Source organism: Diplotaxodon limnothrissa, linkage group LG9 (genome assembly GCF_057381915.1).
Source record: "Diplotaxodon limnothrissa isolate DT_005_m linkage group LG9, D_limnothrissa_male_GT1.1, whole genome shotgun sequence".
NCBI classification, from domain to species: Eukaryota; Metazoa; Chordata; class Actinopteri; order Cichliformes; family Cichlidae; genus Diplotaxodon; species Diplotaxodon limnothrissa.
The window spans coordinates 15765489-15781829 of record NC_140604.1 but is presented as its reverse complement, the minus strand read 5'-3'; the positions used below and the strand labels follow the sequence as shown (position 1 = coordinate 15781829).

At 43.7% G+C, this 16341-nt stretch overlaps 1 protein-coding gene across 1 annotated transcript in view; it reads right to left on the bottom strand.

The window, feature by feature from the left end:
• Window positions 1-16341, bottom strand: part of drosha (drosha ribonuclease III) — a 146274-nt gene that overhangs the window by 101539 nt on the left and 28394 nt on the right. Inside the window, exons 16-18 of the mRNA XM_085362786.1 lie at window positions 14770-14869; window positions 10507-10614; window positions 5396-5503 (exon numbers count right to left, since the gene is read on the bottom strand). Coding sequence (XP_085218912.1) covers window positions 5396-5503; window positions 10507-10614; window positions 14770-14869 — 316 coding nt within the window. The remainder of the gene's footprint in view (window positions 1-5395; window positions 5504-10506; window positions 10615-14769; window positions 14870-16341) is intronic.

Sequence of the window (16341 nt, the reverse complement as noted above, 5' to 3'; positions counted from 1 at the left end):
TCAAATGGACACCTCAATCACATGGATGGTAATGTGTCGCCATGAAAACAAATAAAATACCCCAGTACACAGAGTCACAGTCGTATTCACAGGGGCACACAAACAAAAGCATGCAATATCAGAGGCAGGGCTGTGGACTTGTACAGTTAAATTATTGAGATGCTCTGTGATGCCTCTCATTCTGTCAGCATGGGTCAAAAGCAAGGAACGAGGATGAAGCAACAGGGGGCTGGGTGGGATTATGAGGGTCTGTTGGATGTGGGGATGCGGGAGCATGTGGCGACCATGAACACGTGTCTCTCCAACCCTGCCCCGCCCCTCCTAAGTTTTAAATGTTAAATGTTTAACGGGGAGTCTCTCAGAAGAGGAGCTTCAAAGGGCCCAGGCTCCACTGCAGTCGGGCGGGGGGGAAGTGCAGAGTGCAGAGGCTCCCGCTCTCAGGCTGGGTTTTTGTCAGTTGCCTCATGCCGGGATCACATTGCCTTTCTCTACTGCATAAGCAGGTATGTTGCTGCACAGAGAATCAAAAGATGTTTCATGGCTTCGCCGACTGAGTTTACTATGGTGAATGTACATCAGCAACATTTATTCTCCTTACAATTTGGATTTACAGATAAGCGTTCATTAAACATTATAGAGAATGAGCTGAAAACAAGCATCGATTGCACCCAGCTCTTCTCAGATGATAAGCCGCTTTCATCTCTTATGAAAAAAGGGAAATAAATTCTCATTCCTTTAACAGGAGTACAGCTCATTACTCTACATAGATGGAACAAGAAAAGCCATTCACAAATACATATTCAACTGCTCCAAACCCAGACAGACCACTGAAGTCTGGCTCCTCATTGGAGAAATACTCACTATAGCCTTCAACATGAGGATTTAAAGACTGTAGGCAAGTATATATGATGACCTGTGAGTCAGTCTAGTCTATATTTAAAGATCCTGAAAAGCATTTTCATGAAGCACTTCTGTTTTTGTTTCGGATTTGAAGTGTGAAATGTAATCAATATTTATAGTATTATTCCAGGGTTTTCTTCCCATGCTGGTGCTGTGCATAGAAATGAGCCTAATAAAGTGTGTTAAGTTGGTATAATTCTACATGTCAGGCTGGCTCAAGGACTTAAGGAGTGAAACAAATATGTAAAATTAATGAGATGAAATGCAGATAAAACAAAAATAACTATATTAATAATAATAATAATAATAATAATAATAATAATCACTGTCAGCCCAAAAACCAGGAAGTGGTGATACATTTGTTGATCCATATACAGTGCAACCACGTCATGCGCACGCTTTTCTTGGTGCGAAAAGAACAAACTCGCCAGTTTGAGATTATTTTTGTTTTATGCCACAAACCAAGCTGGTAGACCCAAATGAAGCAGTCAGGTGAAGGACACCTTGCACCTCTACATGAAGAAACAGGTGAGGATGAACAGATGCTTTTAAATTATCACCTCCAATGTGTGGTAGCGTCAGTTCACGGTAGAACCGCTGAGGGGGTCCTTTTGATCCCTTGGCTTTTTTAAAAATCATGTAACCACATCTCATATTTCACAACTTTTCCTAAAGTAGGTGGTTTAATTTAAGTTTTTAGAAAGATAATATGTGATGTGGGGGATAAAAAGATAAAGAATTCATGATTACTTATACCTAGAATCACTGAGGACGTCATTTTGACGCCACAGAAAATGATGTAAAACAACAAATGTGGTATTGCTTAGCAACACAAATTTTAATATGACGCCTGCTGTAACGTGAGACACAGCTAGATAGCTGTGATTGATAAATAAATACATAGGGCACTGTAGTTAGGTAAAAGATGATTAATAACTGCAGGGCTGATGGGATGTTGGCCTGGGTCAGAGGGAAAAGTGTGGCGTACCGGGCGGGTTGCAGGCTGTCAGAGCAGTGGGGGAACCGTAGCTGAACTGAACAGAGTGTGGAGAACCAATCTGAGCAAATACAGAGTGAAATCCTGAGCAAATTAGCCAAATCTGATGGTTATAGGGCCTCAGGAGGAGAGCTGAGGGGCTAAAGTGCAGGCAGATTAGGATGGTCTGATAAACTTTAACATTAATAAATCTATTAAAACGTGTTTCTTATTCTATTTTAGTTGTTTTTTTCAGTATCTTTTTTAGGGCATCTAACTACGGAGCCCTGCAAGGGACATTGGAGAAAAAAATAAATAAAGATGAACTTTTGCGAGATCTTCGCAGGTCGCATTTGAAGGCCGAGTCGGTGTATCCTTCGTGGCCCAACTGTTACGGCCCTATCAGGGCCTCCTCCTGAAGGTGCTTGTGTGGGCGTGTCCTACAATCTCTTCTGCCTGAGGTGCCACCTTTCTCTTTTACACAGCTGACTCGCATCAGTAATTAAAAGTATTTAAGCCCAGGGAAAGGTGAGCTCTGGGCCAGAGTGCCATGTGTTTTTGCTGTTTGCAGCTAGTGAGCTGCGTGTCTGTGTTTGCAGCTAGTGAGCTGCCCTCTCTTTTTGACTTATGTTTTACTTTACTGACCAACGCTTGAGTTTTGTTTGTTTCCTTAAATGGTGATAGCAGCTTGTCCGTCTCTTTTAGTTGAACATTAATAGAAACTTTAATAAAATTCTTTAATTTAACCATTTTGACTCTTTTTTCTGACCCGGACACATTTTGTTATACTCCCCCACCCCCTCATCACCTAGACCCCTTTTAGGGGAACGTAACACCAACCTATCCCAGAATTCATAGCACGGCCCAGCCAACTATAGTTTCCAACAATGGCAGCAGCTACTTAGTTTTAATATTACTCTTTCTGCATCACAAAATAAACTTCTAACATATTTTCAGGCGTGAATGTAGCTGTGTAAAGTTCAAATATCTGCTCGGCTTATCAAGACATCACATATTTGCAAAAGTGCTGTTACGTCTGTTACCCACCAGCTCGAAGCTGACCGGGAGGTCGAGGCCACTAGAGGCTCACTAGAACCGCACTCCCGGCGCATCGTGCCTCGACCTCCCGGCGCATCGTGCCTCGACCTCCCGGCCAGCTTCGAGCTGGCGGCCTCCGAAGGATGCGGCCTATTTTGCGAGATCTCACAAAGGTTCATCTTCATGTTTTCCCCTCCAATGTTCCTCGTGGGGCTCCGTATCTAACACCACTTCATCCAACATTCAATTTTACATTTTTTTGTAATCCTTCTACAATAATTAAATCGTTTAGATGTATAAGCTGCTGTTTTTGTTTAGTGAATGCTACTATATATTTTAAGATCTAAATCACTTGTAAAAGTACTTATTTTGTAAAATATTTCACATATATTTATAAATGAACAACTCAGCTTCTGTAAGAAATTACTTGTTTGTCATTGCTCTTGTTGTAATGCAGGGTCAAAACAAGCAACAAGCAAAGCTGGTGCTTTGGCATGCATTACGCAAGACTGACCAAACAATCCACAACAATTTGTTAGTCGTACTGAGGAGAAGCTCTAGCAGTCTGTGTGTACACCCTCCACTGCAGCTGAATCACAGACAGTGTTAAAGATGGATGGACTGTGGCTTCTGGGTCTGAAAAGTGAAGCCAATGCAGAAGAAACGCCTTAAACCTGCATTTTTTTTTTTTCATGGCCACCAAGGGATGAAAATTTCTCAGGTTGTATAGAAGTTTATGAGAAAACAGCACTCGGCTCCTTTGCTCTGTGACCTCAGTAAAAACTTAGCTGATGGTTTTTTGATCGCAGTGACTAGTCTCAGGTTATATTGATGATAATATTTAAACAACTGGCCACCCTGGATAATACAGGATTATCCAGGGTATGCTGACTGAGCGCAGTTTCATAGCCAGATCTTCTCTTTTGCTCATCACATGGTTACAACTTGCAATGCAACCAGTTCGCTTCCTTGTGTGTTGGTGTTTGTTCCATTCTCCTTGAAACAAACAATATGGTAGCCACTGTGCCAAAACTTTTATACCTATGCGTTCGACACAACTAAGGATAAATTATATTCAAAGCACACAAACCTTCTATCAAAGTACAATTCATTTGTAATGCAATCAAAGGGTGGGAGCTGATTCTCCTCATGTTAAATGAGCGGAATGTCACAGGAAAACATTTATCTCATTAAATGTGATCATCCCATCCGAGTGGAGGCAAATGAGAAGTGACGGCGGATCTGAAACCCGCTCTGACTCGGAGCGGGGCTGTTTGAGCAGGCACCGCTGCACTCCTGCAGCCGTTCTGTCTGAATCTATCTGGGCGCAGAGTGTGTGTGAGTGCTGTGGGACATTAGGCGCTGCTGTGTGTGTGCTGTAGATGAGGAAAGTGTTTTAAGCCCAGCAATGATGGCTCCCTACTTGGGTCATTTCAGTCCCAGTAGTGGCGAACTGCTGACAGCCCTGGCTTTGTCCACACACAGATACACAGCGATGCCACTGTATTACCACCTCAATGGCAAGAATTGCAATGCAGGCAGGCAACAGGCGCTGCAGAAGCCTGTAGTGCGCGCTGCCTGTGAGCTGTTATGTATAAATGATTGTTTTTCTTTCCATCTGTGCGTCTTCTACGGGAGATGAAGGAGTTGAAGGAGAAAGGGGGAGGGACAGATCAATTAACATATCCCTAGAGAGACCAACCATTGAAGCTCAAATGGACATCTTCACGATGAAAGAGGCCGCAGCTTGTCAGCTACCGGCTGGCCTCGCAAGCCAGTGTTTCCTTTTTAGCGCTTGTAATGACAGGTCGTCATTATGCAAACGACAAAAAGGCCAATCATTGATCGATATGTGCAAAAACCACACACAAATGCTCTCAGACCACTGAGCAGTCTGGCACACAGACACACAGAGCCCTGAGCGAATCTTAATGCATCCTTCCCCTTTTTAACTATGTATAGGCTACAACACATTGATTTCTAATGTATCAGGTTATGACAGCTCTTCAATATTGCTGGAGGCAGCCGTGGAGCTCACTCTGAGAGCACACAGCTTGAGGCTGTGGACCTGACAGGGGAGAGCTGGTATTACGGAGGAGGCTGTCGTTGTCCTGACTACTGTCACTGCAACTCACAGCAGACCTGGGCTGCTCACTGCAGAGATATGACTCAGGCCAGTGTGTGTGTTACCTTAGCCGACTCCTGAGCCCCTGTTTCCACCTGAACTATCCCTGCAGAGGTGGATCGGGCACAGTAATGAGGGGAAACGCTGCCTCCCTGGATCTCTGTGCATAACAAGCTCCTGCACAGAATGTTTACTTTTTTATCGGCCTATCTAACCTGTAGACTGTGCACCGCCTGAAAGCACTGCACGGATTCGCCTAATGTTATCTATCTTGTTAGTTATCATCTATGCCAGCCTTTAAGTAAGCTTGGGACAGGCCTTCACAGTCACATCAAACAGTCATGACAGATTCTTACCTGAAGGAGGCAGCGCTCCTTGAAGACATAGGCGATGAGCTTATCCAGATGCATGAGACACTGGTGGTAGCGGATATGATGGGTGAGAACGGGGAGCATCATGGCGTGCTGTGGAGGACAGAGAGAATTGACAAGCAGGGTAAGAAAGGAAGACAGGAGAGGAAGAAAAAAATAGAAAATCTCAAGTAACAGGAAGAGGCAGAGAACAAGGATCATGGCGTATATGAAAGAAAAGTGAAGGGAGCGTGTTTTGAGAGCAAGTGTGATGAAGAGATTGGGAGAAAGAATGGGAGAGGGTTGATGGAGGGAACGGGGAGGGAGAAATCAATCAGCCAGTCATTATTTATTAAGTGGTGCTCTGCAACAGAGAGATGAAATAATCAAAAACCCAATTGCTGTAGAGCGAGAGGGAATGACAGAGATGGGGGAAATTCACATTTGGACAGGACAGTCAAAATCGAAGCCCATTCTGACATGTTGACACACTTACATTGGAACAAACGCTGACAGCCCCCGCTGACCCTCACATATGAAAAGAAAAAAGTTTGAGTGCAACAAAGTAAAAGAAAAGTCAAGGGCAGGGCAGGGTTGGAGGATGAGCTGCGAGTGAGGGGAATGTGACAAGAAAAGTGGGAGTTAAAGCGAAACAGTCGGTGGTCGGATACTGAGCTCGGCAGTCTGCAGAGCCAATCTGCGGAATCATTAGCCGAGGCTTATCAAGTCTTCCCCTCGGAGTGACTGAGAAACTGTAACAAAGGCTGGTGTACACACATTAACCCCGTGCCACCACATGAGAGAGGAAGGAGCCGTGCATGTTTTAATTAGTGCTACTGGGGAGGGTGAGCCCGAGGCCCGGCGGCTACAAGCGGTGCTGCCACGTAGCCCTGGGGCCATCACAGGGGCCGTGGTGACACAGTCCCCGGGCCTTGTTAAGCAGCCAATTAAACAAAGCCGGGGCCCGGTCATGTCTGCTGCTCCTGACCTGTTCTTACGACTGCCTGAGTGACTGAGTATGTCTCTGTGTTCACAAAGGCAGGGTGGGGGCTTGTTAGAGAGTTGATACGCCACTAATTAAAAGGTGAGAAATTCCTAATTTACTGTCACGGGTGACGTTTGGGTATTTTGGACACCTTCCAACCAGGCCAGCAGCCTGAATTCACTTTTTCTTTGATTTAAGTATTACAAGCACGACTCCACACCAAGGCTTTACTCTGGGAAGCCAGTCAGGTTTATTATCTTCCACCCAAGCATATTTGGCACCTCATTTTAGCGATAAAAAAAAAGTTATATAATTATGCGTTGGAGAGATTTATACCACCTATTATCGATTTACAAAAGGATAACTCCATGCTAGACATGCTCTTTTCCAGCTTTTGTTTCTACTTTAGCGTCTTGGACTACAGCTCTCGCTTTTGTGATCTGCTGTTTGCGCAATCCAATCAGAACCTACGGTGGGTGGAGAAATGCAGATCTGAAGGACTACCATCAGAAGCTACAGTGCAAGACGGCAGAGCTGGAGCTGGTTGGGTGGAGACTAACCCAGCTTTCACAGTGCATGAGCCTAGGTAGACCCTGGAAGAGTCGCCATCACGGGACTAACACAGAGTCAGCAACCCTATCGTGCATCTCTTTGGACTGTGTGAGGAAGCCAGAGCACCCACTCAAGGGCTAAATTCAAACCCAGCACATTTTGGCTTTTCTCTGACGGATGCATCACGACCAATTTGCGTTTCACCGTCTTGCCCAAAGACGCTTCAACATGTGGTCTGGAGGAGCTGAGTAACCAACTAGTCTTCTGATTAGCAGATGACCCCCTCTACCTCCTGAATCACAGCCGGTAGAGCTACTTAATTAATCATTAAATAACAATTTTGTTAAATTAACAGCAACTTGGCTAGTGAGGCAGAAAGCAGAGAGAATACATTGAGAATTATGAATTGAACAGCGTGTCTTGGCATGTACAGGGAGAACACTGCAAACCGGGACTGCTGTGAGGCGACAGCGCTAACCGCTGTCTAACCACCTATGCTTCCTGTTTCTTTTCGTTGATAGGCTCATTTATTTTGATGCACATTGAGCCATGTGTGATGTGAGTGAAAGGCCTCTGGTTTACAGTGCTTCCACAGATTTTATTAGGCTGTATATATTGTGCAACGTAAACTACTGCAGAAATTCACCTTTGCAGGCGAGCTTTATTACCTACCCCTAACACAGCTGATACAGTTGTATTTCTCCATGCTTTGCCTTAGTTATATAATTTATAAGTAGGTGGATTAATATATATATATATACACTAAGTAATTGCTGCAGAAAACATAGACCCGCCCACACTTATTCTCTCCACTGTAGAAAAAGAAAAACAGACTTCCCTTTGAAATGTTTTTGACTGTCTGACTGAACATAAATGTGATCAGGGAGCCAAAAAGAACAGAAAACAAAAGAGTGAGAAAAAAGGCAGTGAATAAAAAAAAAAATAAAAAAAAAATATGAACATAAAATAAAATTGTGATGAATAAATAAGTCCCATCTCTGCCCCCGATGTGCAGCCCGGTCCTTGACAGAGCCTTTCAAGTGAAACAACCTTGGTGTTGCCGAACGATGTTTGTAACAAGGGGGTTGATTTTGCTTCGGAAAAAAAAAAAAAAAAAAAAAAAAAGACGAAGTCTGCTTTTAAAATCGAGAAACTATGGGTCAGTTTTGCAGCTATCTATTGTCTGTGTCACATGTTGTGTAGACTGTACCGCTGCAGTTCGGACTGAAATTATTCATGAAGCAATTAGTCGTAGCGGTACAGCTTGAAGCAAATATAATTGGACAGCAATTATGGATCGGATTCTTCTTTGCTAGACCTTGCTGTAAGAGAGGCCTGGCTTGCACAGCTAGAACATTCTGTCATTCCTCTCCAAATGTGAGCAGCAGCATCAGCTGTAGGATACTTTCACTGCACTACATTGATAGTGGGTGTGCCGAGAGAATAATACGTGCTACGCTGATGCCAATTATCTTTTCAGTAAGAAGTTTAAGACAAAAAAGATCCTAGAATAGACAATAAATAAAAAATGCACTCAAACAGACTTAGCTATATCATTACACTGACTATCAATGTAGTGCATGAGCACACGAAGCGCTCTGTTTCAGTGGGCACAGCGCGCTGCTTACACATTCAGGGTTATGGTTCAAGTCTCATTAGTTCTGCCCGTTTGAAATCGCGTGCACACATCCAAGTGCAAGTTGAACATGCTGCTCCGCTTCCTAGAAAATGAGCTACAGTTACGATAAAAATAAGAATCCATCCTAAATATATTTTTTTGCTGTTAAAAGTGCATGAAATGCCGAGTGACAGTCAAGTGGCATATAAATAAGCTGTCCAGTCGGAGTCGTTACTTAATGAAAGGTATGGCTACCGCTGCGGCTCTGTGGGAGTACGCTTTGCCTACACAGATTTTGACACTTGAATGGAGAAGTGACGCAATGTGTGGAAAGAAGAGAAGGGTGTGTGGCTGTGGCTGTGCAGTGGACGTGTCCGTCTGAGTGGAGCCACTGCAATATGTGCATGTGTCCAACTTCTAGTGACTATGTTTGCTTTTTGGTTTTAAATACAAATTCAGTTTTATTTATACACAGCCAATGCACAACAGCAGCTGCTTTAAGTGGCTTCACGTTGCAGGGTAAATAACAAGGAGTCGGCGACAGTGAGAAGGAAGAACTCCCTTTTAACAGGAAGAGACCTCGTGTTTAACTAAACTCAGGGAGGGGCAGCCAACTGCCACGAGCATACAAAGCGAGCATTTAACTTTGTACCCTGAAACTATTGCACTTACATTGTTAACAGATATAACGTAGACAAGATTTAGACAAACGTTAGCTAAACTGTAGCTAAACTCAGAAGGTGGCACTAAAAAACATGTAATTACAGAGGAAAACAGTCCATAGAGACGAAAACAATGCAAAGTAGAATCCCACGTTAAAATACTCTGCCTATAGAGCAGGCATAAAACAGTGCCTGCTACAAAAAAAATGATTTGGGTCCACTCTAACCTGTACCATGTAGCGTCACAGATCTATTTGCCATTTCTGATCATGTTAATCCGATTATTTGACAGATTGTATGACTTGGTGTGTGGCTAGTTGTACTAAGAAACCATCCAAGAAGGATGCACACCAGTTTTGATGGATAAATGTTGCGTATTTCCTTTGCATATTAACTGAAGCTAGTGCCAGTAGCTGTATCTGTATAGTCTGTGAATGCACCTTGCTAACCAACCCTAATAGTATTAACTGATAACTTCGCAGTTCTCCTTCTCTTCCATGTCTAAGTACAGTCATTAATATGTTTTTGCCTATAAACCCGCCCTCCCTGCTATTAAAGCTGTCTATAGTACAGTCAAAACTCCAAGAATACTAAAGCATTATTGTCTATTTAATTTGACAATGATGGGTAGGATTTAGCTGCCTTGCTTTTCCGTGTCAGTCAGCAACAAGTGTTATAAGTAGCTGTGGTTTGATTCCTGGTTCCACCAGTCTGCAGATCCTTGGGCAACAAACCAAATCTCAAATGGACCCTGATGCATCCATCAGTGCGTGAGTGTGCATTTATTTGATAGGTACAAAGTGTTTAAAGGCACAGAATAAAGCACTGTATGGGTGATTGTGGCTTCCAGTAAAAGGGATTCTAATGCTTGAGAAAAGCGCTATATAAAAACCAGTCCACTTACAAAGTTGATTCTTTCATTCTTGAATGAAAATGCTCCACACTCTGTGCTTTCAGCTTCTTGAATTTGGGGATTTTTTTGAATTTAAGGTAAATGGGGTTTTTTCTCTTTACTATAGAATAAAAAAAAAAAAAAAAAAAAAGTCTGTAATTGAAATAATCTTTATTTAGTATTCTATTCAGTCTTGTTAGAAATATATATATATAAATCTTTGTTTTAAAAGATTGTTTATACTTGTCTCTCTGGAGTGCATTAAAGGATGTTTTGAATCTCTTTACTTTTAAAAGCACCAGGGTGTTATGCTTCATTGTTATGTAACTGTGAAACAATGTGTACATTCGTTTGTTCGATCCATGGAATCGGCGCTGTATGTGCATGCATACAATTGAGTGGCGTTACCTGACAGACGTCGGAGCGGATGCCAGTCTTCCAGAAGCCCTGACTGCTGAGCTCCACTGTGACCTCTCGGCGCATCGTGTTCTTCTGACGGATCTTCTGAAGAGCTTCCTGCCAAACAACCAGCCAGTCAATTATTGATCCACTGGAGCACAGCCTACGGGGACAGCTCCCATCCTCAAAACCTCACCCCACCCTCGCTCCCCCCTTTCTTTGACTCTTGCTTTTCCAACAGATAGGCTAGCACATGTAATAATCTGAAACCTCCATGGCAGGATACACATATAGCATAGCAGCAGACAGCAGCAAGAAGAAAAGTGACAGCTTTGCTGGTTCTAGCTAATTGAGGCGCTGCCATAGGTCAGCATGGCTGTGGGGAGTGGTGGTTGTGGTGCTCCTGGGTGAAAGCTGATGATGAGGCTTCAGTCGCTGCAACCAAGAGCTGAGGCACCTGCCTGCCCATTAGGCCCACCACACCAGAGCCTAGAGGTACCTCCATCAGCAACACCAGGAATCATTACAGACACACAAACAGACAAACATGTCAGCCCTACAGCAGATTCAGCAGAGTAAAAGGAGAGTTTGAGTCTGAGATAAGAGGTCCTACAAATAACAACCAAGATGGAAGACGTATTGACAGACAGCACCTCCTAAATGTGCGTGCGCATGCATGTGTTTCATTCAGCGGAGACGCTATCGACTCTGTCTGAGTTAGCCGTGATCTGCCTAAAATGGAACGCCAGGAATTTTCGACTCGCAGAGGAAATAAGAACAACAAAGGCATGAATAAATAATGCCATCCTACTTTGAACTGTGCATCAAAGTGAACACCGTCACCCACGCGCACAAGTGCATGTGCAACCACACACACACACACACACTTTCCATGGACAGCCAACCACTGTATATGGAAAGCAGTAATCACAGAGAAGTGCGAATGATATGTAAATGCTTCATTTTTGCAGGACGAAAATTTGAGCGAGAAGCACAAAAAGTAAATAATTAACCAGTGTGGGAAGGAGATGAGACGTAACTTTCTGCTGGTCAAAGAGACGAGTCATGGCACATTTGACTTTTATCATCATACTCTTCTGCTGTGAAGAGTGTTTGTGTTTTTGGAACAGGCTGAGGTCAAACACCAAAGACACTGTCTGAAATTCAATGACTGTGGAAGGCAAGTGCACATCCGTAGCTTGTGTGCACCATTTACTTTAGTTTTTGCTGGTTCATTTAGGGCCCTGTAGCTTATTCCTACCATATTGTTTCCAGTACAAAGCAGGAAGATTAAAGCTTTTGCAATTTTAGGTCATCCAGCATATGATTTGCTAGAGCTGATGCCCTAATTTCCATAAGATGTGCAGGAATGCTGATAATGAATACCAGTGATTCTTTATTAAACTTTGCTGTGCTACCTTCTTTAGTCCAGACCACTACAGTAATTACCCCACGTTTATGGTCTTGTTGTGTTCCACCTGTGGGTATGCGGAGCAAGAAGCCAGATGAGGTGGGGGGGGGAGAAGGAAGACTGCCCAATACAGAACAGAGCACAGCAGATACTATTGAGTCAAAAATAACATGACTAGCAGTAGCAAAGGGTTAAGGGTGGGTTGCAAGCTGGTTTGCAGAGACATCATAATGCTATGGTAATGAGATCAGCTGATGTGCCACCATCACAGGCTGAATTTTGCAGTCTAACCTAATGTTACGTTCGATGATTGGTGCCTGTTCTTCTGGGTAAAATCTCTGTTTCTACAGAGGTTCAATGTACTTAACCCATAATCCAAATAATCCAAACAAGATATAATCTAAAGGGTGATTTACTGTCTGAAACGGTGTGTTTAGAGCAGTCTGATGCCTGAGCTTTTGGCTCACAGGGATTACTTTGACATGCACTGACCTCTTTATTTGAAACCTCAGTCATGTTTAATTTTAGCATCCACCAATGTAGCAATATATATATGCATGACAGAAAATAAGGCAAAAACATAGCAGGTCCATTTTAAAGAACCAAAAGAATAAAGTAAAGAGAGCCACAGTCTGAAAACTGGGTAGAGACATCCTTAAGAGCACATCCCTGTCGATGCTGAAACGTACTGAGGAAAGAGAGCGTTAAGTTCTTGTGTGGCCGAGCTGAAGCTCAGACTCGAAACCAACAGAAAAATCTGTGGAGTGAGTTTAAGATAGCTTTGCGAAGATGCTGCAAAAGAAGAATCGGAGCAAATCCCCAAATCCACATACGCCGAGCTGATAGAGAAGACTCGAAGCTGAATCCACTGTCAAAGCACTGACTCGGGGCTGAATACTTATTCAAATTAGAGATATGAGATAATAAAGTAGCACAGTTCTGTATTTCATTTTCTTTCATTTCTAATACAGAGACAAATAATATCTTATAACACACTTCACCTATTCGCTCTATGTTGGGAACAATTTTAACCAAAAACTTTATTTATATTGCAAACAATCACTGCAAAAAAATACCAGAGGCGTGAGCCAGGGTGTGTAGGCCAGTTTTTGCCACACCTCTGCTCTCCCCGGAGCTCTGCAGACTTCAGGGGGAGTGCGGAAGTATCAAAGGGCCCGTCTGAGGCGCACAACACCTCTGACAGGGTGCTTCTTAAAATGCCTATCAGATGAGCAGACATTTAGTCTGTCAGTGAACGACCATTTACAGAGGAAGCTTCAGTGTTCCCTCGGGCATTAAGTAAATAGCGGTGCCACACTGCCACTGCAGTGAGGAGACACTGACATGGCTAATGCTGCTGGAGGAGCATGATGGATCCACTGTTTGGGTTCACTAATTGCTCCAGTGCAGGTTGACAGTGGGATTGTCAGGGCCTGTTAGCCGGGGAGCTTTGCCGAGCTACCTGGGAAACGAGCTAATTGAGCTCCGAGTTCTCGCTCATTATTGGTCCAGAGTGTATCAAACAGTCCAAAGGAAGAGGCTGGATCTGCAGCACACTCAAAGAATTAGAGGAGAAGCTGTGTCTGCTGTAGAGAAGTTGTGAGAAGGATGCAGTGTGGCAAGGTGCTTGTTCTCGGCTTGCCCAGGCCCCACACACTCTCACACAGCACCACCACCCCATGAATCCCCGTGGCTACACGGTTATTACTTCACTAAACCTAAACCTTTTCCACTCCTGCTCCCAGGTGGAGGTTTGACCTTCACAGTCAACTCGAGAGCGCAGTTACAGGCGTTTTATTTTGAGCAGTAAAAATCAACTAAATTATGCATTAAAGGGTGGCGTCGCATTTTTCACATCTGTCATAAAACAATATTCAGGTGCACCGATAATACCTCGACTCGTGAGACTCAGACTGCAGAAAAGTTGAATTTTAGCCCAGAACACAGGAAGTGCATTAGGATGGGACGCTTCAATGGTCTGTATGCACAGAGGCATGCTAGAGCCCAGGTGATCTGGTCACCTGACTGAATTAAATAAAACAAATGTGAGTCGTCAAAATAAAGACAAAGGAGTTAAAACAGATAAAGTGGAAGAGAAGGTGCGAAGAGTGAGAAAGGTAGTAATATAGTGCAAACTTTTAATGTTGCTCTGTTCTTCAGTGCACCATCGTTCGACAGTGCAAAACTTTAGCAACATAAGAAAAAATATCAGAAACTATGAAAAAGGTTGAAATGGCCAAAATAATAGTTTAACAATAAAAAATGACTAAATATCCTCGCGTTGGCTGGACAATTGGACTGTTTAATCAGCGGTAAAGTTACGCTTTAAGTAAAAGCAACCACTTTAAGTCTGATATTCACACACAAAAAAATAACATAATTTGAAAAACTCCAGGTATTAATGTGTAGAAAATTACCTCTGCTACAAAAAAAAAAAGCATTAAATGCAACAAAGTGTGGCTACGTTTTCTTAACAACAACAACAAAAAAAAAAAAAAACTAACAAAAAGAATCAAATATTGCTGCCTTTGTAAGTTTTGAACATCTCACTTTTGTTGAGTGAAATAGCATCTTTGTTACCGCAATAACGGCGAGTACTGGCAGGGAGTTTCCGATAAGCAGCTTTTGAATCAGTGCGCACAGCAGGAATAATAGCAATGGTAATAGTTTTGTTTTTGTAATTAATATCTGCGAATCTCTTACTTCTGCAGAGAGAGTAAGAGCGCCAGTGTTGCAGCAGCACCTTTCATATCTCCAGGACACGCGCTTCCACTGAAAGCGCCTTCTACTGATAAATTATGAGTGTGAGAAAAGAAACAAAAAAATACATATCAAAGGCGGTTTTGTTTTCTTTCACCCACCTCTCTCTGTGTCATCTTCTGCTTGTCGATCTGCCTGACCTTGGGGCTGTTGGCCAGCAGGTGGCGTAGTTTCACGTAGCTCTTCCACAGCTTCTGATACCTGCGGACGGTAAATAAGGAGGTGACATGCTGACAAGTCCACCCTCTCTCTTTCACTCTCTGTTTCCATCCTTTGCAACAACACATCAATATTTCATTTGAAGCTTGCCTGATATCAAACATAATTTAACAGCAGCCAGCAGCCACTGTTGCATCAGCTGCTTGTGTGTGAGGGGCAGTGGACACAGAAGAGTCAGTGTTTCAGATGTCCACTGTTTGAGCTGTGGGCAGAAGTTCACACACACACACACACACACACACACAGATACTCACAATTTTCTGCTCACGTCGTAAAAAAGAACGAAAAAAAAAAAGGGAACAGACGTGACACTGGCTCGAGTTATCTCGCAACCTCATTCTCATTTTCTATAAAACTCTATTGTCTTTCTTCTCATTTGCATCTGAAAAGAGGCACGGAGTTATCGGCAAGGTGACATGTAGCCATGATACCAACCACCTCCCCCCTCTCTCTCGCTTCCTCTCTCCCTCTCTTTTCAATCAGACCCCCTGATTGATGCACCAAGGGCCGGGTGTGACCGTTCTGCTCCCATTCAGGAGACTTTCTCCTCATTTACCCAGAGTTATTCAATTATGATTGGTGGGATGGAGGGGCTTGGGGGACAGGATGGCGCGCTGACAGGGAGAGTGGCATAAAATGACAGAAGGAGTGAGGGAGAGAGAGGAGGAAGGAAGGAAGGGTGGAGGATGAGGAGGGAGGTGGTGGTGATGGGGTGGGGGGTATACTGTGGAACAGAAGAATTATAGAGCTTTAATAGCGGGGACTTCATTAGAGACTGAGACGAGGGAATGAGGCGGCTTTACCGCCCCGATTATCAGCTCACCAGCACCTCCGCACAGAAGCCCCGCTCGGACGAGAGACGGAGAGGAAGAAAGGGAGAGCGAGATGGAGAGAGAGAGAGAGAGTCTATCCAGCCTGGGAGGCCCCCTCGTCCCCAATCCGCTCCAATGACCTTTCCACAGATCTGCTGTGTGCTCTCAGGGTAGCGCTGCCGCGGCTCTCGCCATTCCCTGCACATGCTTTCATTAGCATATGCTGCCTCTTTCTTTCTCTTCAACCGCCCCCTCCCCTTCCTCCCCCATCTCCAGCCCTTTTCAAATGTAGACCACTGCTGGCTTCATCTATCTGTTACAGTAATGGCGCTTTGGCATTCAAACACAGCTTTCCGGCTTCAAAATTCCACAGTGGAATTTTAAGAACAGTGTGGAAAAATCTGGGAAGTGAAAAGTGACTTTTATGTTTACTTTGCTCTTTCATATACCCACTACAATGATGAAGTACAATACTTGTAATATTGGCCTAACACCACCGTCTCTGTATCTGGGTGCTGCATGGTGGAGCAGCTGTCCACACCCCTTTTACGAAGGCCCAGAGTGGGACGACTGTCTCTTCTGGTTTGTAAATACGCTCCAGAGCGCTTTAAGGTGCAGATAAGACACAACGATAGGGACGCA